This window comes from Heterocephalus glaber, unplaced genomic scaffold (assembly GCF_053883595.1).
Source record: "Heterocephalus glaber isolate CG9 unplaced genomic scaffold, H.glaber_assembly_v1.0 deba00001757, whole genome shotgun sequence".
NCBI classification, from domain to species: Eukaryota; Metazoa; Chordata; class Mammalia; order Rodentia; family Bathyergidae; genus Heterocephalus; species Heterocephalus glaber.
The window spans coordinates 4,700,841-4,724,980 of NW_028258454.1; the positions used below are offsets into that span (position 1 = coordinate 4,700,841).

General features: G+C 39.0%; 1 protein-coding gene and 1 long non-coding RNA gene across 10 annotated transcripts in view; one reads left to right on the forward strand and one right to left on the reverse strand.

Moving 5' to 3' along the window:
* The window catches only part of LOC147821241 (uncharacterized), a 167,912-nt gene extending 155,553 nt beyond the window's left edge, over nucleotides 1-12,359 (reverse strand). Inside the window, exons 1-2 of the long non-coding RNA XR_015447413.1 lie at nucleotides 12,097-12,359; nucleotides 11,597-11,670 (exon numbers count right to left, since the gene is read on the reverse strand). This is a non-coding gene — a long non-coding RNA (uncharacterized LOC147821241). The remainder of the gene's footprint in view (nucleotides 1-11,596; nucleotides 11,671-12,096) is intronic.
* Nucleotides 12,360-12,417: 58 nt separating this feature from the next.
* Nucleotides 12,418-24,140, forward strand: part of LOC101698489 (centrosomal protein POC5) — a 73,228-nt gene continuing 61,505 nt past the window's right edge. For 4 of the 9 annotated variants that reach the window (XR_015447392.1, XR_015447391.1, XM_087201197.1 and 1 more), the window contains exons 1-4: nucleotides 12,418-12,561; nucleotides 13,668-13,711; nucleotides 15,996-16,091; nucleotides 23,261-23,399. Coding sequence is in view for 2 of the 9 variants with exons in the window: in XM_087201197.1 (XP_087057323.1) it covers nucleotides 16,008-16,091; nucleotides 23,261-23,399 (223 nt within the window). In the remaining 7 variants the exon portion in view is untranslated. Of the gene's footprint in view, nucleotides 12,562-13,667; nucleotides 13,712-15,995; nucleotides 16,092-23,260; nucleotides 23,400-23,427; nucleotides 23,736-24,140 lie in introns of those variants that run through there. The other 5 variants (XM_087201199.1, XM_087201201.1, XM_087201200.1 and 2 more) reach the window with 5 other exon arrangements.

Here is a 24,140-nt window from a genome sequence, read left to right on the forward strand (position 1 = left end):
ATACCACAGCAACACATGCACACCCATATTTATAGTGGCACAATTTGTAATCCCTAAATCTTGGAAACAGCCCAAATGCCCATCAGTGGATAAAGAAGATGTGGTGTTTTTATATAATGCAGTACTATTCTGCCATTAAGAAGGATCAGCTACAGACATTTGTAGCTAAATGGATGGACCTTGCAACCATACTCTTAAGTGAAATAAATAGAACACACGTTTAAATACCACATTGTTTCTCTGATGTGAGAAACCAAAAATGGAAATAAGGACTAAAATGTATCATAGATATTGGGAAATAAGAAATGGGAAGAAAATGTTCAAATGAGAAAGGGAACATGGGAGCGGGGAGGGGAAAGGAAGGAAGGGACAAGAAAAAAAGTGAAAATAGAAGGAAAAAATGAAAACAAAGCTTTTGTACATAGGGAAGAGAAGTGGTGTTACGGGCGGGGGAAATGGGATAAAATAAAATTTATTTTTTAAAAAAAAGAAGCATTAAAATCATCACATTATATGCTTTAAAAAACAAAAAGCCTGCTTTCACACCAGAAGAACTGAATATAGCATTATCTGATTGGTCCCAAGTGCAGGGCTTGGACAAGTGAATCTTGGATCTCCATGACTGAAAAGTCACCCATACTTTTCCAGCTGGCTGGCCACACCCTAATCTCCTGCCTTACTGGGGTTCAGGGAAATAAGATAATATAATACTCATCAACATTTTTTCTTTGAAGTTACTTTGGAAGCGAGTAATGTCTTCTGGTCCTTTTCAGATCCCTCAGGGGCCTTAATCATTTAAGAAACTTACTAAAGAAATTTATAAAACATATGTCCTTAATCTAAATCACCCCACAGATGAGGTTCTTTAAAGAAGGTGGGAGGTTCCTTTTTTTTTTTTTGCTTAAATTCTTTTATTGGTACATTTTAGGTATACAATATGTTTACATTTATCATTGGGTACTTGTACCTGCACATGATGTATCTTGGTTCTTATTTTTTCCCCATTCCCTGTCCTCCCTTCACCCCCTCCACTCTTTCTTATTTACAAACACTTTATTTCCATTTTTTCCTTTTCTCACAATTTTTTGGTTCCTTTCTTATCTTTCCCCTTCCCCTCCCACTTCCCTTACCCCTTTGGACCTTTTCTTCCTATGTCAAATTGGCAATTATTCATTTTAATCATTTTAAACCTTATTTACAATTTCATTTTCTCACACCAGAGAAACTATTTGGTATTTACACGTGTGTTCTATTTATTTCACTTAAGAGTATGGCCTCAATATGTATCCATTTAACTCTAAATGTCACTAGTTTCTCATTCTTTATGGCTGATTAGTACTCCATTTTATTTAAAAAAACAAAACAAAACAACAACAAAAAAAAACACATCTTCTTTATCCAGTTTCCAGTTGATGGGCACTTGGGCTGTTTCCAAGTTTTAACTATTACAAACTGTGCCACTATAAACATGGGTGCACATATATCGCTGTGGTATGATTCTTTTAATTCTTTTGAGAAGATACCCAGCAGGGGAATTGCTGGGTCAAATGGGACCTCAAGTCCTAGTTCTTTGAGGTATCTCCCTACTGATTTCCACAGTGGTTGCACCAGTCTGCACTCCCACCAACAATGGAGAAGGGTTCCTTTTTCCCCACACCCCAGAAAGCATTTGTTATTGGTTGATTTCATGATAGCAGCCATTCTTTCTGCAGTGAGGTGGAATCTCAGTGTTGTTTTCATTTGCATCTCTCGAATGACCAGGGATGTTGAACATTTTTTCATATGTTTATTTGCTGCATTTACTTCTCTGAGAAATGTCTGTTCATTTCAGATGCCCATTTTTGAATTGGGTCTTTGAATTTGGGGGGGTCTGATTTTTTTCAGTTCTTTACATATTCTAGATAGTAGTCCTTTGAGGTACAGCTGCTAAAAAATTTTCTCCACATTGTAGGTTGTCTCTTACCTCTGTTGCTAGTTTCTCTTGCAGTACAGAAGCTTTTTAATAAGATGAGATCCCAGTTGTTGATTCTTTGTGCTAGTTCCAGTGCTACTGAGGTTTTGTTCAAAAAGTCTTTTCCTATGCCAATGTCTTCAAGAATTCTACCTAATTTATCTTCCAGAAAGTTTACTGTTTCTGTTTTACTATTTAAATCTTTAATCCACTTCCATTTTAGTTTAGTGCATGGTGAAATACAGGTCTAGGTTTAAACTTGGGCACGTTGAAATCCAGTTTTTCCAACACCATTTATTAAATAGGCTATCTTTCCTCCAGTGAGGGTTGTTGCCTCCTTTGTCAAAGATGAGGTGGCTGAGTATGTCTGGAGTTGTTTCTGCATCTTCTAATCTATTCCACTGATCCTCAGGTCTGTTTCTTTGCCAGTATGCTGTTTTTATCACAGTAGCTTTGTAGTATAGTTTCAAGTTAGGGATTGTGATACTTCCTGCCATGACTCTGTTGCTTAGAATTGTTTTTGCTATTCTAGGTCTCTTCTGGTTCCAAATGAATTTTTGGATTTTTTCTCTAGTTCTGTGAAACATATTGTTGGAATTTCAATTGGCATTGCATGAAATCTATATAGCAGTTTTGGAAGTATGGCCATTTTCACTATATTGGTTCTTCCTATCCAGGAAAAAGGCATGTCTTTCCCTTTTCTTAAGTCCTCTTTGATCTCTTTTTTCAGAATGCTGTAGTTTTCTTTGTAGAGGTCTTTTACTTCCTGTGTTAAATTGATTCCTAGATATTTCATTTTTGTGGATGCTATTGTAAAAGGAATTGTTTCCCTAATTTCTCTCTCGGCGAGTCTATTATTCGTGTACAAGAAGGTTATTATTTTTGGAGTATTGACCTTGTATCCAGCTACACTACTGAATCTGTCAATTAAGTCTAGAAGTCTTTTGACAGGGTTTTTTGGGTCTTCTATGTAAAGTATCATGTTGTCAGCAAATAATGACAGTTTCAATTCTTCCTTTCCTATCTTTATTCCTTTTATTTCTTTCTCTTTTCTAATTGCTGTGGCTAATGTTTTCAGAACTATATTGAACAGGAGTGGTGATTGTGGGCATTCTTGTCTTGTTCTTGATCTGTGTGTGAAAGTTTTCAGTTTTTGAGCATTTAGCATGATATTGGCCATTGGTTTTTCATAGATAGCCTTAATCAGGTTGAGATAAAGACCTTCTATTACAATTTTCTGTAGGGTTTTTGTCATGAATGGGTGTTGAATTTTGTCAAATGCTTTTTCTGCATCTATTGAGATGATCATATGGTTTTTGTCCTTGGCTCTGTTTATATAGTGTATTACATTTATTGATTTATGTATGTTGAACCATCCTTGCAGCCCTGGGATAAATCCGACTTGGTCAGGGTGTATGATCTCCTTGATGACACTCTGTATTGTTTGCCACTATCTTGTTGAGGATTTTTGCATCTATATTCACTAGCGAGATTGGCCTGTAGTACTCTTTTCTTGTTGGGTCTTTCCCTGGTTTTGGAATCAAAGTAATACTTGCTTCCAGGAATGAACTTGGAAGTATTGCTTCCCTTTCAATTTCACTGATGAGTTTAAAAAGCAATGGTGATAGTTCTTCTTTAAATGTCTTGTAGAATTCAGCAGTGAAGCCATCAGGACCTGGGCTTTGCTTTGTTGGTAAATTTTTAATTATGTTTTCAATTTCACTCATTGTAATTCAGGTGTTTAGAATTTCTACATCTTCTTCATTTAACTTTGGCAATTAGTATGTATCTAGGAATCTGTCCATTTCTTCTGTGTTTTCCATTTTATTAGAGTACAGGTCCTCAAAGTAGGTATTGATGATCCTCTGTATTTCTGCTGGATCTGTTGTGATTTCACCTTTTTCAATCTTAATTGCATGGATTTGAGACATTTCTTTCCTTTTTTTGATAAGTTTGGCTAAAGGTTTATCAATTTTATGTATTCTTTTGAAAAACAAACTCTTTGATTCATTGATTTTTTTTGTATCATTCTCTTAGTCTCCACTGCATTGATTTCTACTCTGATCTTTATAATTTCCTCTCTTATATGAGCTTTGGGTTTGTCATGCTCTTCTTTTTCTAGGTGCTTGAGGTTCAGCACTACATTATTTGAGCCCTCTCTGTTTTCCTAATATGGGCATTTACTGCTATGTATTTCCCTTGTAGAATTGCTTTCATTGTGTCCCATAGTTTCCTGTATGTTGTACTGGTATTATCATTTACTTGTAGAAACTAATTTCTTCTTTAATTACTTCTGTGACCCATTGGTTGTTCAGGAGAGTGTTATTCAATTTCCATGTGTCTGTGGGGGTTTTGCAGCTTCTTATGCTATTGATCTCCAATTTTATTGCACTATGTTCTGGTAATGCACAGGGGGTAACTTCAGGTCCTTTACATTTACTTAAATATGTCCTATGAGCTAGCATGTGGTCTATTTTGGAAAACGACCTGTGTGCAGTTGAAAAGAATGTATATTCTGATTTTGTGGGGTGGAACACTCTGTAAACATCTATTAAGACCATTTGTCCAAAAGCTTGGTTCAGTTCTAGAATTTCATTGTTGACTTTTTGTTTAGTTGATCTGTCTATTTGAGATAGTGAGGTATTGCGGCTCCCCACTACAATTGTATTAGTGCTTATTTGGTTTTTCATGTCCATTAATATTTGTTTTGTAGGGCTGGGGATTTAGCTCAGTGGTGCACAAGCACAAGGACCTGAGTTCAATACCCGGTACCAAAAAAAAAAAAAAAATATATATATATATATATATATATATATATATATATATATATTTGTTTTGTATAGTTGAGGGCATTCATATTTGATCCATATATATTTATGATTGTCATCTCTTCCTTTTAGATTGTTCCCTTCACAAGGATGTAGTGACCATCTTTGTCTCTCTTAATTAATTTTGGTTTGAAATCTACTTTGTGTGCAAAGATTGCTACCCCTACTTTTCTCCAGGTTCCTGTCATGTGGAGAACTGTTTTCCACCCTTTTACTTTCAATCTATGAATTTCTTTTTGAGTTAGGTGTGTTTCTTGTATACAGCATATTGTTGGATTTTGCTTCTTAATCCGTTCTGCCAGTCTATTTCTTTTGATTGGTGAATTGAGGGCATTAACAGTGATGGTTCTAATTGATAGATATTGACTCATCCTTGTCATGATGTTTTACTGTTGTTGGCTCTTTTATTTTTTATTTTTCCCCCTTTCCCTTTAGTTTCTTGCCTTACTTGGTGGCTTCCCTCTTTTAGGCCTCATGGAGTTGTGACTTTCATTGTCTTTTTCTAGGACATTGTTTAGAATTGTTTGGAGTGCTGGTGTATGGTGTTTGGTATTCATGAAATTTCTCAGGTGTTCTTTGTCATGGAAGTATCTAATTTCCTCATTGATTTTGAAAGATAATTTTGCCAGATACAACAATCTAGGTTGGAAGTTATTTTCTTTTAGGGCTTGAAATACTTCACTCCAGGCTCTCCTTGACTTGAGGGTTTGTTTTGAGAAGTCTGCTGTGATTCTGATGGACTTTCCTTTGTAGATGATTTGGTTTTTTTCTCTGCTTGTAGGACTTTTTTCTTTGTTGGGTTTCTGAGATCTTGACTATTATATGCCTAGGTGTAGATTTTTTTTTATCATGGCGAGCTGGAGTTCTATATGCCTCACTTATCTGTATGTCCAATTCTTCACCTCTGTCTGGGAAATTTTCCACTGTTACTTCCATGAAAAGTTTTTTATGTCTATTGTACTTTCTCCTGTTTTATTGTGGACTCCTATCAGTCTTATGTTATTCTTCTTTGCATCATCTAGCAGCTGCTGGATTGATTTCTCATGATTCCTTACTATTTTTAAGAAATCTCTGTTTTCATGGTCCTTAAGCACAATCCTGTCTTCTATATCTGATACCTATCTTCACATTCCCTTAATCCACTATGAATATTTTCAAAGGAGTTTTTAATCTCCTGGATATCTGTTTGAATCTGTTTCATGGATTCCATTTCTTTCTAATGTTGGGTGATCATGGTTTCCTTATGCTGTGCATTCATGGTTTCCAGCATGGTTCTGAGCTCATCTATTTTTTTATCTGTTTCTGTTCTAGAGTCTCTAATCATGTCTTTCACTCTGCTCACCATGTCTGTAGTTATCTGGGATATTATTTCTGTTTTGAATTTTTCTAGAACCTCATTCAGCTGTTTTGTTCCTTACTGTGCTATGAGTTCAGGGAGTCCAGCTGGTTGATTATCATATTTTTCCATATCATTTCCCCCAGAATTTGCCTTTGGTGGGGTAGAAGTCTGAGTTTGTGCCTTGCTTAAATGTCTCCTCATTTTTCTTTTTGGTTTAATTCCTGGGTTGATACTTCAAAATTGCTTATTGTAAGTATCTTTGTTGCTTGTGTTTAGAACCCTTGTGGAATGATTGCTTTTCAGAAGTGTTTTCCAGATATAGCTGATCTTTAGGTTTTGAGTCTCTAATGACTCTGAGGCTATCTCATTTTCATTGTACCAGGAAGGCAATCACAACACCTTAGCCCAAATGATACAATCAGCAAACCATAGCATCAAGCACAGCTTAGAAAATGACAATTTGTGGTAGTTATTAATCTATCATCTTTAACTGTGTGAATTACATCAAAATTGAGGACCAGCCCAATGTATGTTTATAGTGAATAAACTCTTCAATATAGCAACTTTACCCTTTGGGATAGAGGTTAGAATGAGTTGGTGAAGGAGGGATAGATAGGTAGAAGGACAGGGAAAGGTTAGCAGTGAGGAGAGAGGACACAGGAATATCATTCAAACTCTAAGAAACTGTTGAAGACAAGAGGAAAAGACAGAATGAAAGAACAAAGACAAGAATAGAACAACCTAACAGCAATAGGGAGGCCAGATACTGTATTTACTTTCCTTAAAACTCATGATAATTGAGAGAAGGAAATAGAGAAGAAAACAAAAATAAAGAAGAAATCTGAATTAGGGCCAGAACAGGAACAAAAAGGGAGATAAAGAACAATGTGGGACAGTGAGAGAATGAGTGAGAGAGAGAAAGAAAAGAGAAAAGACAGAAAAAAAGAAGAAAAAATCAATGTTTAAAAAGAGTAGAAAAAATTAAAAATAAGAGAAAAAAAATTTTGCGAATAACAAAAAATAAAAATGAAGGGATTCCTTCAGGGTATGTCTCTGCTGTCACAATAGACAACGTGGACAGCAGTGTGCAGATATAAGTCAATGAGTCTCAGCAAGCCATTAGCAGACCTGTGAGATTCAGGCAGATTTCTGGCTGCTATTCCCAAGTTGAGTTCCCTCTCCTCCTGCAGGGTTGAACTTTGCAAGGCTCTATTGCAGGTTCCAGCTGCCTTTCCCCTGAAGATAGTCCAGGTTCCGATGAGAGGTGATGATTCCTCCAACTTACCAAGCATGGTGGTCTGGTGTGCCTTTATTGCAGAGATTCTCTTCACTTTTCCAGTGGGCTTCAGTTTTCATCAGGGAGCCTGAGAGAGGCCCTCACTCTGTGTTCACTTTTGCAGCTCAGGACAATGGCCTTTATGTCCCCCTGTGCCTCTGTAGTGTGGAACCAGGTAGCTGCACAGCCAAGAGGCCAGAGATGGGGCGGGGGGGGGGGTTGTTGCAGGCACCCATGTGGCTACACTGGCAGCTGGTGGGCATGCCCAGGGGTCCTCACCGTCTCCTGGTTGCAGGTGGGTGTGGTAAGCCAGATGGAGAGATGGAGCAGGGCTTCAGTCAGCCTGGGACTGCTCAGCCCACACTGTTATGCTAGTGGCTTGTGGGCATGCCTGGGGGTCCTCACCGTCTCCTGGTCATGGTGGGCACAGCGCGGGGATGGATTGGGGGCTCCACGCCACCTGGGGTCCTCACTATGCACTGGCTTGTCGCAGTGGGCAGAGCATGGGGACAGAGCTGAAGAGTAATATTTTGACTGACTTCATAGTCACTAGAATTTGTACTTCACAGAAAGAGCAACATAGCATCATAATGAAAATTCTCCTCACTGAGATTAATTTCATAAAGGATCCATGCCCACTATTGTCGCGCTGACAGGGGGAAGGTTCTTTAAAAAACATTTAATTTCCTGATATCATTGGGCCAGAGGCTATGGTAACTGAGAATGATGTATACCTTCTTCTAGAAATAGAGGCCTGTAATCCCAGTACTTGGGAGGCTGAGGCACAAGGAACTTCAGGAGCCTGAGGCCAACCTGGGCTACATAGTGAATTGAAGGCTAGCCTGAACTACACAGCAAGCCCATTTCAGAAAAGAAAGAAAGAGAGGGGATAGGAGGGGAGGAGAAGGAAAGGAAAAGGAAGGAAAATAGAAATAGAGGTCCTGTATCCAAGACCTAATCAGGGTCTATAAAAGTTTTCTACATTGAGGTATTTGTTTCTTTATTTAACTATAACTGGCACAAAGCATGCTATTCTGGATCCCTTTGTCCCTCAGTTCCAGTAATGTCTAACTACCTGCCTAACATTGTCTTATCTAGTTCTTTACCTTTCAATTGCATCTTCATCCATTCTCTGTTGTCACAATAAGTAGATGTAACAAACCACTAAAACAGAGTGGCTTTAAACAACTGACACTTACTGAGTGCATGACTCCTCAGGTTGTCTGAGAAATCTTGTTGTCAATGGGACTAACACACCTATCTGGACATCAAGTGGCTAAAGGTCTAGGACAGCCTTAGCTAGGATGGGGCAGCCTGGCTCTATTGTATGTGTCTCTCGTCTTCCAGCAGGCCAGCCGAGGCATGTGTGCACAGTTATAATGGATGGCAAGAGCAAGCCAAGCCAATCATATTAACATTTTTAAAACTTCCACTTACCTCATGTTAACACCCTAGAGGTAGAGAAAGCACTGTAAACTTACAAGGCAAATGACATAGATCCAAGAGAAGTAAAGATTTGGAGCCAATCCTCCACAATATTTATAAGCAAAATCTTTCCTATTTACATATCCAGGCCCTGAACTGTGTTCTCAGCCATAGGCATGTAATTCCAGTGGTCTAAAGGATGGGTCACTTGGATAGCTCAGGATATTTCCTATTTGAAGCATATTTAAAATTGAAGGTTGATCTTTCCCTTTCAAGCCCTGCTCCTCTTCCCATGTCTCCTTTCATATAGTGATGCTGCCATCTACTAGTTGCTCAAGCTAGGAACCCAAAACCAAAAAGTCCTCGATGCTTTTCCCTCCTTCATCTCAGATACAGCCCAGCAAGTTCCATCAATTTTACCTCCAGAATACATCTCCTTTCTGTCTTTTCTCCAGCTCTCTCGTCACTTCTCTTGTCCAACTTGTTTTCATCTCTTGCAAACATCTAAAAACGTCCCATTGATCTTGAGATAAAAATGTATTTCGTGGAGCCAAGGATTTAGCTCAGTGCTTCCACCACCTACCTTGCAAGTGCAAGGTCCCGAATTCAATCCCCAGTACCAAAAACAAAAATGTATTTCGAACTCCTAACAAACCCTACACAGTGATAACTTCACCTCTACTGAAGCCTCCCCTGTACTACTCTATCCTCACTCACAAAAGTTCCAATTTTACTAGCATTTGTTCCCTACCCAAAAACAACTGCTTTCTTATCTGGAGGCTTTGGCCATTCTGTTCCCAACTGAGCAAATGGAATGGTAAGAACACGAATTCTGCAGCTACCCATATAGCTGTGCAATCCTAAACAAGCTACATGACCTGTGTGCTTCAGTGTATCTGTAAAGTGAGAATGGAAACAGCATCTATGTCACAGAGACATTCTGAGAATTAAACCTCTGTACTATAGTACAGTGCCCAGAAGCATAAAAACTGTATGTATATAGGACCTCCAAATGATGTAGGGGAAATATAACTCCCAACCTGCTAGATGTCAAATACACTGAGTTCATGTTCCTCAAAATCAAAGAACGAATTCTAAGGAACAAAGGAGGTTAAGAGTAGGAAATATTTATTGAGGGAGATAGCTGCTGAAAGGCAGGAGGGGACCTGAGTGAGTTGCCACAGACCTCACTTTACAAAGGAAGCTTTATAGAGTAAAATCAGGAGGTGGTTATAGCATGGGACAAAACTATGATCAACCAATAAGATTACAAGTATAGCCACTTAGGTAATACTGATCCAGTCCGGAAGCAGGTCATGGAGCAAGTGTACATGGAAAGAACAAGGACCTTTTGGAAGAGATGAGTCAGGAGGCACTGGTCACCCACCTGGATGACTAATGTCTATCTACACTTTATTGGACCAGGTGATACCAATTATAGTATATTGCTTATCTCTTGGGGAAGCATATAGGCCTGGTCATTCTGTCTTTATCTTGAGGCCTGGACTTCAACAGATGTGCCTCCAGCCACAGTAATGTGTTCTCATCTTCTGCACTGACTCCCTTGAGCACCTAGTCCTGTCTGACTGCCTCTAATATTTCTACCTAACTCAGTTGTCTACAATATCTGTGCATTTATTAGGTAAAACAAGTTCTTCATTGGCTCTTTCATTGGCATTTCCTTATTTCTCCTCACTTTGAACACAACTTGTAATTCTGTATTCCTTAATATGGGAGTTTTGTTGTTGTCTGATAGTCTGTTGTTAGTTGTTTGTTTTTCTTTGAGGCCCATTAGACTCCAAGTTCCATGAAGGCAAAATGTTTTGCTCACCACTAATTCCAAGTACCAAGAAAATGCTTTGCATACAATGGATGTGAGAAAAGTATTTGTTGAATTAATAAATAATTATAAGGGTTCAAACTGGCACATTATTATGGATTGTGGGGGAACTTTAAGTTCTCTTTTTTCCTAGGAACCAGGGGAAACAGTTCTAAATTCAAAACATATAGACAAGATTTGGTCTTCTTCTTTAGCTTTACAGGATAATGGGGATGGCTTGTCCAATAGTTTTCTATGAAAATCTTTTCACCACAAGGAAGAGAGGGAGGAGAAATATGGTACCTGGTCCCAGGAGGGCACGGGGACAGTGGATCAGTAAGAGTTGCAACATATGGAGTAACCTAATGGCAATTCAGCTTAGAGATATTAAAACCAAGTGTGAATTTGTATCTGTTAATAGGAATCTGTCCTTTATATTAGGCCCCTGGGGAAAGGGAGAACAATCATAGCTCATTACCAAAGAAACATCTGGTGTTCTTCCATTATTTGTCAAAACAGAAGTCTAGCTTTGCTAACATGTAAGCAGGTAAGACCCAGGTTATGTCACTTGTTTTTACATGAAAAGAAACCTCGCCCTTCAGGTAACAGATGGGAGCCTGAAAACTCATCCAGATCTTATTGTCCAGATTGTGGTACCACAGGGCTTAGACCCTTTATCACCTGGATCCTTTAGTACCTCTACCCTTACACATTAACAATACAAGTTGAAAGGCCAATATTTCTTGTCTGTGTGAGATCTTTTAGATAGGTAGAGAGCCAGATTATAATGATCTGATTGTAAGGTCCATACTACACCAGAAGGGCCTGCCTGGCAGTGAAATATGTTCATGGTCATTAGCAAAACCTAGGTCAGTTTCTTAAAGCATGGTCATCAGAATCACTGGCATTATTTGTTTTAAAAAACTCAAGATTCTCAGCCAGGCGTGGTGGTGCGCACCTGTAACCCGAGCACTCTAGGAGACGAATGCAGGATTCCAAGTTCGAGACCAGCCTGGAAATTTCAGCGAGGCCCTGAAACAAAAATAAAAAACAAAGTTTTGAAGAGTTGGGGATGCGGCTCTGCGTGAAGACTCTGAGTTCATTCCCCTAGTGTGGCAATAAATTAAATTAAAATAAAACAAATCAGATTCCCTGGCCCAAAACGGAAGAAATCTACAAAAGGGTGAGATATCCATACTATTTTTTTCCCCCTCAGTACTGCAGATTGAACCAGGGCCTTTGCATTGAGCTGCATCCCCAGCCCTCCCCTACCCCCTTTTTGAGACAGGGTCTCTTTTGCTAAATCGCTAAACTGCCAGGGCTGAGCTCCAACTTGCAACCCTGCCTTGGCCTCCACAGTTCTGGGATTACAGGTGTGCACCAAGTAATCTTGCTGCAGAGGGTCTGTGGACGCAAACGATTCTTATATAGACTAAGGTATGAGGACTCACGCCTAACCTGTGGGAATGGTTTGAACGCCACAGCTCAAGGCCTGGACAGACATCCGGGGCGCTCAGCAAACTCTCACCAAGTCTGGCCCCAGAGCCGCCTCTTCGTCCGCAGTGGCCGAACAAAACTCAGTATGCACAAAGCTCAGCGCGCCCCTCCCTGCCTCTCGCGGTAGCTGGGAGTGACTCCCTGACCCCATCCCTTCGACACCAGTGGAATTAGCGGGCGGGGCTCCCTTAAATCTCCTAATTCCGGCTTCTCCAGCCCCGCCCCTGTCCCGCGAGCCAATCGGGTGGCAGATTGCTGAGGCGAGCGGCCAATGCGTAGGGGCGTCTTTGGGTGTTCGCCGCAATTTGAAACTGTCAAGTGGCTGCTAAGGTAGCAGCTGGGCTTGCTGTTGTCCCAGTGGCTACGCGGCTAGCGGACCGGGCGAGGAGCTGGACCCGAGTGAAGAGCCGGGATTTGTAGGAGAGGGTAGGTAGAGGTGCCCCGCATCCCCAGCCGAAGAGGCGGACTGGGTTTAAAGCTCCTGAGCCCGGCTCTCGTCCGCTCCAGGCCTGGGGCGTCTGCCCAGGTGCACGGGAGCCCGCTGCTGCAAGGGAGGACCTGGGCATCTCCCTCCCCGCACCACTGAGGGGTGCTGTTGCCGGGGATTCTTGTCGCTTAAAACATGGAGCAAAATAGCCATTCATAACGTTTTAAAGAAAGATTTTTATTAAAATAGGGCTGGTAGGAAGGTGATCGAAAATGTCTATCCCTTTACTTACTCACACTCTCCGTCTTTCCTTACTGCTGGAACCGACGAAGGGCACAGGGCTCGTCACCCTGCTATTGGTTTGCTTTCATTAATTTTCTCATCCTCTGCCTCTTGGACATTACATTTGAATTCCTGGGCCTCTCCCTGTCAGCCCGGTAGCTTCCGAGACATATCTCTGGCATGGAGGAAACACTCAAAACTTTTTGTCTTGTAGTCTCTAATGCCTTGGGTTAAAGAATAGTGAAACTGTAATGGAATTGTATTCATCTGCCACCCATTGCAGCAAACTTCATTTTTCTGCTTTATTTCTGAACCTAGAAAGGGTAGAGGAAAATGTCTCTTTCATAGTGTCATACCTTGTAAGCACAAAGCAGGGTAGATGTCAGATAACGTATTTTTCAAAAATGCAGTGGTTTCTTTTGTGCAGTATCCATATTTAAGAAACAATTTTTGAGGTCTGACTATATTTACCAGTTGACTTATTTTTTAAATAATCAGCATCACTCCATTCCTGTTATCGGATGGGTCTGCAAACAAATCCTAAAGGAAGATGTGCGTGAAAATATAAATGGACCAAGTTACCACAGTGGTAAATTAGAAGTCAGTGAAACGCTATTCCATGCTGTAGATATGTGCTTATATTATCCTCCCTAATTGGCTTAACTAAAACTAACAGTTTACCCATGTGTAGAGAATATACTGTGTAAAACTGAAATTTCCTTTCAGCAGTTTAGCTGCAACCTGTGTCTCCATTCTGATATTGTAACTTTTCCTGAATCTGCCCTTTCTACTTCAACTCCCATATCTTTTATTTATTTTTCAGCCCAGTGTGAGTGAGACTTTCCGGTTTCCACTGGAATTGTTCAGGTAAATGTCACAGCAACCTCCTGATTGCCAAATTCATTGCAATCTTTGTCTTTCTTTGGTGTGTGACTTAAGTACTCCCTTCTCAGGCTTTGTGATGCTACTCTTCTGACTCACTCGGTCTTCTTTGCTGACTTCTCTTTCCCTTTTTATGTTAGTGGTTATGGCTTTATCTCTCCTTGCTTCACGTTATTAGGGTTATGATCCCCTCTGAATACATATTGAAAACTGAAGATCCTTGCTCTAAAACAATACATATGTGCATTTATGCTAAAAAATATTGTGTATAATTTGGATGTGTGGTCCTCAGGATAAGAACTCTTTGCATACTCCTTTTAATAGGCGATCTTCCCTCCCTGTTTTCCAGCAGATCCAGTTATGCTAATCATTATTCTGACATGATCTCCTATCCTGTACACTTCCAGTACAGGGCTCCCACATTGCTTAACTCTCGGAACCGTCATTCACATCGTGATTGTCCATTCTTGGAGTTGTACACTGCACAGTCAGTGTAGCCACACACAGTTGTCCTTCTGATTCACAATGGATTGATCCAGGACTCCTGCAGATCCTGTAATATGCAGATGTTCGTGTTCCTTTAAAATGGCATAGCACTTGCATAAAACTTGGAAACAGTATCCTCTTGGATACTGTAAATCATTTCCAAATTACTTATAATGCCTAATACAATGTAAATGTTAAGTAAATAATTGTTCAACTGTATTGTCTGGGGAATAATGACAAGAAAAAAAGACTACATGTTCAGTATGGCTGCAATTTTTAAAAAGTATTTTTTACCTCAGTTGGTTAAGTCCATGGATGTGGATCTCACAGACATGGAGGACTGACTGCTCCACGCCTGCAGCTTTGCATGAGTGCCTAGAGGCAACCTTGTGCCCCGTACATCTGATATGGAACTCTGTCTTTCCTCTGAATCTGAATCTGCTCTTCTTCCTACATTCCTTGCCATGGTGACTACTACCATCGTCCATCTAGACATCCAAGCTAGTAATCAGGATCCTTTCACTCCATAACCCGTTATTGATCATGATCTCTCATTTCCCTCACCATAACAGAACTGTCTCATAGTCATACCTTCTTGGCCCCTTCTAGAGTAAGGACTTCATTTATCTCATGGATAACTGCTGCAGAAAACACAAACCTTTTGAACTACTGCATTCACTTCTCCATTGGTCTCTTTTGAGTATCCCAACCTACTTCAGAGTTGCCAGGATGATCTTATAAAAAACAAACTCAATCCTATTATCCCTTATTTAAAACATTTTAATAACTTCTGTAGAATAAAGCCCCAACTTTTTAATTGACAGGTCCTGATCTGACTACTCTGTACCTTTTCATTTCATCCCTAGCCACCCAAACCTTACTTTGCACCCTTTGCTTCAGCCTCATCAAGCTGCTTGCTGTCCTTAAAGCTGTTTTTGCTGCTCTACTGTCTGGAACATTCTTTTATCTTCATCTCTCAGGATGAGACATGCTCATTTTAATATCTCACTACCTGGGCCATCTTTCCTGTACAAACTTCCTCTGGCTCCTTTCCCAGTTCTTCACACATATGCAATCTTATCCCATGAATAATGGCTGCTTCTGCCTCCCTACTTTGTAACTCTGCTATTTTAAGGTCTAACAGGTTTTCCATCTATCAGTTATTCATATTATATATAATCCACAGATTGTAAAGCCTTTAAGACAGGGACTTCATTTTACATTTCCACCAGTGTCTTAACCTGTAACTGGTATTCAGATAGTTTGGTCATTATTTGTCTTTTAACATTTTTATTCTGAAGGGGAGTGATTAGAACTTTCAGTAATTTTTCTATGTGTGTTTTTGAATCTGTTCTGTATAAACTTGGCTTTCCTAAAATAATATTCCTCAAATATTAAGTTTCCCAAGAAAGGAATTTGTACCAACTGTTCATTCTCTCTTGGTCCTGTGTCTCTTGGGAAAGGTGCAGCTTGTCACACACCGCTCAAGAACTGTGATCATGGTCTGTGTTCTTCAACAGGCAACAGTGGGGATCTTTCCTTAACCTGTCTTGTATTTGGCTCATCTCCTCTGACTGCATTATAAACTCATTGATGTTGGGATTATTTTTTATCGCCTAGTGATTTCTGACTATAGGTACTCAATATATTGAATGAATGAATGGTTTTTAACATATATTGTTTGCAGATTAGAATACTTTTATACTGATATATATTTTAAAAGCATTTCTTTTAGTTAAAATGTCAAGGGAAAAAGCTAATGTTAGTGTCTACTGTTTTATAGTATTTGTGCAGAATGGCATCAAATGAAGACAGATACTCACTTCCAGTTATACAAAATAACTCTGATCAAAGCAGTTCTGTCTCTACAGATCTTCAGGTAGGAAGATGTGTTTAGATTTAATTTATTTTCCACTTTTAACAAGTGATTATGAGAAAACCTGGAATACATGGTTCATTCATTCCATTTACGATGGAGTCTTTTCAGTGTACAATAATATAAAACTTTGGGAATTACTTTATACATTTTGGTAGTTACTTTACATTGTTTTAACTTTTCAGAAACTAGTCATGAATTCCTTACTTTTACAAGGGCTTCAACTAATAATAGTGAGAAGAGAAGCTGAAATTTTTTCTTGACACTTTCTCATTTAACTGCCGTATGAATGCTGCTTTCACTTTTAATGCAAATTGATACAATATCAAACCTCTGAAGTTCTAGAGCCCGAGGCTCCCTTGTGTTCTGCTCTATGAAGTTCTAGTCCCTGTTGCTACAACAGTCAACATAATCTGCTGCCTGGGACCTGGGCATTAACAGATAATTTGGATAAATTGACTATAGAAAGTATGCTCTTTGCATGAAATATTTTTAGTTTCTAATGTTTCATCATCAAAAATACAGATTCATATTTCTAGAGGCTTTAAATGAGAGAATACTGATGTAGTATAGTTAAAGTTTTATAGTTTTTATCACTTAAGAAGGAAACACCTAAGAGGTTTGGGTTTATGTGTAAGTAAACTGTCACTGATACTGTGATATATAAGATTCAGAAAAATATTTTATGGAACAAATGAGTTATTTTCATTGAAATTATAGATTTTAAAAATTGGGAAGGTATTTCAAAATCCTGGATATTTACTATTATAAATTAGTCTGGAATTGCAGCATAAACATGTCGCCCAAACCTTCCCCTTGGGTGGAACCTCTCCCTTGTAGTGTTATCTTTCAAAGTGATAGTGCTTTCCTGTAGTTGTTATATCTGCCTTACCCAAACTTTGTCAAGAAAGAACTGATTAACTCACTTATACCAAAATACACCCATTAAAGTCTCATGTAGTCATTTGTCAAGAAACAAAAGTTTACATCAAAAGAATAAATCTTGGGCCGGAGATTTAGCTCAGTGGTTCCACCGCCTGCCTTGCAAGCGCAAGGTCCTGAGTTCAATCCCTGGTACCAAAGAAGAAAGAATAAATCTTGAGGCTGGACTGTAGCTCAGTGGTATAGCACTTGCCAAACATGTACAAGGATCTGGGTTTGATCCCTGGCCCTGGAAAAAAAATATAAATCTCTGCAGTGAATTTAAGAGAAGTAAAGGAAAAAGTGCAGCTCCAAACTCTCTGCAAGTTGGTTGCCTCTACTGAAATGGTTGAGATGTGGGTTGAGCTATATTTCAGGGTCATAGCAGTCCAGTTATCTGGAGTGCAGAAGCCAGCCAAACTTGCAAGTATGAGCTGTTACTCTAAGACTCTCGTTTGCCTAAGACAGGTTGTCTTTGATAATCGAGACAGACAAGACAATGTTATTTATTTTGATCCTTAGCTTTAAAAATCCACACTGTCTGTAACTACATATACAAACTTCAAAATAGTTAAGCTGATTTTTAAGATCTTTCCTTAAAATATGTGTGATCATTGAATACTAGTAATATATATCTATCTTCTCTTAAGTCATAGTAATTGTTGGTGGGAACTTTGAAATATATGTTTGGATCTTCTTTGTTTTAGTGTTCTTACCTAAAAGAGAGGTCAGACTAAGACAGACATAAGTTAAAGCCACTGACTTTCACTTCCCCCCCCCCCCCACAGGCTGCAGGGAGTAATAAGCTGACTCTCAGGGGAGCTGACTGGGCTAAACCTAGTTGCAGTCACTACCGGGGAGAGAAGACTAAAAATTTTACAGATCTCAGAATATAAGATACCCAACATAGTACCTGCTTAGACTGTCATAACAAAATACAATAGATCTGGGGGCTTAAACAACAGAAACTGATATCCTCCCAGTGCTGGAGACTAGAAGTCCCAGTTCCAGGTCCAGCAAGATGAATTTCTTTTTTTTTTTAATTAATTTTATTGGCACATTTTAGGTATACAATATAATGACATTCATCATTGGAAATTGCACATTTACATAATGTTTTTTGGTTCTTATTTTCCCCCTTCCCCTGCCCTCCCTTCAACCCCTCCATCCCTCCCTATTTACAAAGACTTTGTTTCCATTTTTTCAATGTCTCATATTAATTCCATTCCCTTTTTTCCTTTCCCCTACCCCTCCCACTTCCCCTTCCCCTTTGCCCCTTTTCTTCCTATTTCACATTATCTATTATACCTTTTAGTCCTTATTTACACTTTCAGTTTCTCACACTAGAAAAACTATTTGGTATTTACACATGTGTGTCCTATTTATTTCACTTAAGAGTATGGCCTCAATGTGCATCCACTTAGCTATAAATGTCTCTAATTTCTCATTTTTTATGGCTGAGTAGTACTCCATTTTATTAAAAAAAAACAACACATTTTCTTTATCCAGTCTTCAGTTGATGGGCATTTGGGCTGTTTCCAAGTTTTAGCTATCACAAACTGTGGTGCTATGAACATGGGCGCACATATATCACTGTGGTATGATTCTTTTAATTCTTTGGGGAAGATACCCAGCAGGGGAATAGTGGGGTCAAATGGGACTTCCAGTCCTAGTTCTTTGAGGTATCTCCATACGGATTTCCACAGTGCTTGCACCAGTCTACACTCCCACCAGCAGTGGAGCAGGGTTCCTCTTTCCCCACAGCCCCGCCAGCATTTGTTATTGGTTGATTTCTTGACAGCAGCCATTCTTTCTGGGGTGAGGTGGAATCTCAGTGTTCTTTTCTCTTGTTTTCTTTTCTTTCTTTCTTTCTTTTTTTTTTGCTACCGGGGATTGAACTTGGAACCTTGCACTTGCGAGGCAGGCACCAAAACCACTGAGCTAAATCCCCAGCCCCAGCATTCTTTTCATTTGCATCTCTCGAATGACCAGTGATGTTGAACATTTCTTCATATGTTTATTTGCCATGTCTACTTCTTTGTGTGAGAAATGTCTGTTCATTTCAGTTCCCCATTTTTGGATTGGGTCTTTAAATTTGGAAGGTCTGATCTTTTTAAGTTCTTTGTCGATTCGAGATAGTAGACCTTTGTCTGAGGGACCGCTGGTGAAAATTTTTTCCCACATTGTGGGTTGTCTGTTCACACTGCTGGTGGTTTCTCTTGCTGTGCAGAAGCTTTTTAGTAAAAAGAGATCCCACTTGTTTATTGTTTGTGCTAGTTCATGGGCAATTGAGGTTTTGTTCATAAAATCTTTTCCTACCCAATGTCTTCAAGGGTTCTACCTAACCTCTGTTCTAGCCGGTTCAGCGTTTCTGTTTTTATATTTAGATCTTTAATCCACTTTGATTTTAGCTTAGTGCATGGTGAGAGAAATAGGTCTAGTTTTAGTCTTTGGCAAGTTGAAACCCAGTTTCTCCAGCACCATTTATTAAAGAGGCTATCTTTCCTCCAGTGAGGGTGTTTGGCTCCTTTGTCAAAGATGAGGTGGCTGAGTGTGTCTGGAGTTGTTTCTGCATCTTCTAATCTGTTCACATGGTCCTCAGGTCTGTAGCTTTGTAGTATAGTTTCAAGTTGGGGGTTGTGATACCCCCTCCCATGTCTCTGTTGCCTAGAATTGCTTTTGCTATTCTAGGTCTCTTCTTGTTCCAAATAAATTTTTGGATTGTTTTCTCAAGGTCCGTGAAGTATGCTGCTGGAATTTCCATTGGGATTGCATTGAATCTATATAGCAGTTTTGGAAGTATGGCCATTTTCACTATGTTGATTCTTCCTACCCAGGAGCAAGGGATGTCTTTCCATTTTCTGATATCATCTTCAATCTCTCTTTTCAGAGTACTATAGTTTTCAGAGAAGAGGTCTTTGATATCTTTTGTTAGGTTGGTTCCTAGGTATTTCAGTTTTTTGGATGCTATTGTGAAAGGAATTGTTTGCCCTATTTCTGTCTTAGTGAGTCTGTTGTTCGTGTAGAGGAAAGCTATTGATTTTTGTGTGTTGACCTTGTATCCAGCTACTTTACTGAATTTGATTATTAAGTCTAGAAGACTTTTGGTGGCGTTCTTGAGGACTTCTATATACAGTATCATGTCATCTGCATATAATGACAATTTGACTTCTTCATTTCCTATCTTTATTCCTTTTATTTCTTTCTCTTGTCTAATTGCTGTGGCTAATGTTTCCAAAACTATATTGAGCAAAAATGATGATAGTGGACACTTGTCTTGTTCCTGATTTTAGTGTGAAGGATTTCAGTTTTTGACCATTTAGCATGATATTGGCTGTTGGTTTTTCATAGATGGCTTTTATCAGATTGAGATAGAGACCATCTATTCCAATTTTTGTAGGGTTTTTATGATAAATGCATGTTGGATTTTGTCAAATGCTTTTTCTGCATCTATGGAGACAATCATATGATGTTTGTCCTTGGCTCTATTGATATAGTGTATTACATTTATTGATTTGCATATGTTGAACCATCCTTGCATCCCTGGGATGTGTCCCACTTGGTCACAGTATATGATCTTCATGATGATCTTCTGCATTCTATTCAACAAGATGAATTTCTGATCAAGCTCTCTTGTTCCTTGCAGACAGCTGCCTTTCTGTTGTCTTCATATGACCTTTCCTCTGTGCAGTATTGTGCACATGATGAGGAGAGAGAAAGCAAACTCTGGTGCTTCTTCTCAGAAGGACATTAATCCTGTCAGTCCAGGGCTTCAGCCTATGATCTTTCTTAACCTTAATTACTCCCTTATGGTCTCCAGCACCAAATACAGCTATACTTTTTTTATATTCTTTGCCAAAATCAAAATTTTACCTTGACTGTTTGAGAAATATATCATTATTACTTTGGCTGCTTTCACAGAAACCAGGTAAGAATGATTTAAGTGAGTGCCTTAAAGTTTGATTCTTTCTCCTATAAAAGTTTGAACTCATTTGTGGTCCTGAGGGTCACACCTGAGGTCATGTCTCCTCTCCTGTTGCTCTGCTATGCCCTAGGAATTGAGGACTACACTTGCAGTTGTACATATCATTTCCATTTAGATCACATAGACCAGGTCTCTGCAAGGTAGGCTAGGAAATGTAGCTGAGTGGCCATTTGCTCCAAATTAAACCCTGGGTCTTATTAACTTAAACAAATGGAAAGAAAATAGATGCTCTTGGACTATTAGCCATCTCTACCACAGGGAATTAAATGAAATTTTTTTATTTTATTAGTTTTGTAGGGCTTGACACACATTCAGGTTTGTAGGAACCAGACATTCAATAGCTTATATGTGACCCAGATTTATCAAGCTATTCGGGAATTTACTTTCATATCTGAAAAACTGATATGGTTCAGAAAGTGTACAGTATTTGAAAAATTTAAGGGTACTTCTTATAAAATGACGCAGTGAGGCCTCATGTGAAGGAGCAGACTGTGCAAGTGGACCCCCCCTTTGTGGGGCCAGTTTTGTGGATCCCTCAGAGTTTCTGTCATGGATACCATCTCCACGATGGTAGGGAGGCTGTGATGTCAGTGTCACACAAGGATAGCACTGTCTGAACATGGCAGCAACTCTAGCTCAAAGGACCCCAGAACACAGGCTTATCAGACATTGCTCCTAAAGGACTCATCTTAGCATGAGAGGCAGAGCATTGGATGCTGTGTGCAGTGTGGGCTGGTGCTCCTGGGAACAAGGACTGCCACCCTGCCTTAGACACTGCTCACCGTGGGACACCTCCCTAGCAGCAGCTGTACTGACCCCACAGTCTGCATGGCTGCTCACAGGTCACCTAGTCTTGGCTCCTGGGAGGCTTTATTTTCCATTTAGCCAGTTTGTCTTCACCTTGAGGGCAGGCTACCCCCCTGGGTGACAGTCTCTCAGGGTGTCACCAGACCATGCAGAGCTTCTGTACCCCTGCAGGACTTGTCTCTGATCTGGACTACAGCTCATGCCAGGCTCACTGAGCAGGGATCCTACTCCTGGAAAGAGAGATGGGGTCTGTTCCAGGAAGAGAGCCATTGTTCCAGGAGCTGTCCAGGAACACACAGGGAGCCTCTGGCTGATGAGATGTCTCTTTTAAGGGAGCTCTTTGCTATCATGGCAGCTTCATCCACCCACCCCTTCTCTGACTGTCAGCACAGTGGGCTTACATGTTAGATTTTGGTAAAAAAAATAAAACAATGGAGACTAAAAAAATAAAACTTTAAGGGCACTTAAATCTATTTAAAGAATTATAGTTACTTTTGTCAACATAAAAATTAAATTACAATATTCTAAATGATTTTTCCCTATTAATAGCCTTCTGCCTTAGTAATAACCATAATGTAAAATACAGACTTTTATCTTCTATTAGGAAATGTTAGTTAAAAACTCAGAGAGCTGTTTATTGTCATGAAGGAGACATCATCAACAAAAAGAGTCGATTATAGCAATGTGAAGAGAGGAATCTGTTGATTGAATTTTCAAAAGATCTTTGGAATGTCTGTCTTTCTCTTCTTTCTTTAGCCTTACCATATACAATATTTAAAAATCTATATTTTCTATACATAATATTTTTTGTAGTATCTATGTTAAATATATAAACATAGGTGGAAGCTTAAACCAGATCACTCTTTTATATTTAATTATCCATAAGAGTAGCAGTTTTCAGAGGAAAACATAACTTCTTTCTTTTTTCAAATGATTTTACTTGAAATACCAATGTTAAAAAAGCAGAATTACAATCGTATAATTTGTATGACACTTACTTCTCATAGAGTCAACTCTCAGAAGCAGTTAAGCTGCCTTGATAAATGCATATTTGAAATTAGAGGGTGATAGAAGGCCAGTGTAGTTTTATATGCCTAAATATTATTTGCTTCTTTATTGTGAGTTACATAATATCAAGAAAATGCTGATTCTCAATATAAGTGGTTGAAAATGGTAACTTTTTAATAGCATGTCTCATCGGTTAAACTGATCTGAAGCATAAGAAAAACTTATTTTGTTGAATCACTAACAGAATCTCTTCAAACCTTAAAGGTACTAATTATACAAAATGCACTCAATGGACTCAAGTTTGGAATAAATGTTTAAACCTTTCATATTATGATAAGCATGTGACTCTATCATGGTAATTAAATTTCTTCATCAAAATAAAAAAATACTAGTTGAGTATATGTAACATTGTAATTACTGTGCTACATTACTGATTATTGGCTTCTCCTAGGAAGAGTATGAAGAACTGCTTCGTTATGCCATAGTGACTCCAAATATTGAATCCAGTGCTTCACAGCCATCTCATCCTAAGGGAGAAACACTAGATGCTAGAATTCCTCCTATAATTGATAATATTCTTCACAATCAAGGTTATGTCTATTTTTTCAGTATATCTCTTTAAGATATTATTGTAGGCTCATCAGTGATACTGAGGGTTCTGAAAATGCCTTTCTAGTTCAGTGATTCTTCTCAATCATTGGAGGGATCTTCTTACATTTTGCTATGTTATTCTTGGCTTTTATATGGAGCTGGATTTTTAATTTCATTTAACTCTTTTATGAAAAGTAATAAATTTGAAACAATACTGTAGCCATTGTATGTCTTATAGTAGAATATGTCACACCTCAATTCTTGTTTGAACAGTTTTATGCCAGATATATCCTGAAAACTAGATGACCAAGCTCAACATTAAAGATGGACCTTAGGTAATCTCTTTAGTGCCTTTATGAATCACATACTAGTTCTTTGTCAGCACTATTTACATGGGCATGAAGGATTGTTTGAATATTCAGGACAAAAGTGAACCCATTTGCGGACTGTGTAAGTAACAGAATTGAGAGCTGATATAAACCAGAATCTGCACTGATAGATGAGAGAAAGTAAAGCTCCTTCAACCTGTACATTTCTTAGTATGTACAAGATCCCAAACAACTCACTCTAAATAAGTATTCTTTCAAAAGGCATAGAACACCTTCCTCAAACAGCCCTGATGGTGGACAGTTACCACACTGTAGACCTACCAGCAAGGACCTCTGTTCTTGAAGGCATGTGGCACAGCCTACTCAGAGTCAAAAGACTATTGGGTTTCCAGCAAGTCACTGCCCTAGTTA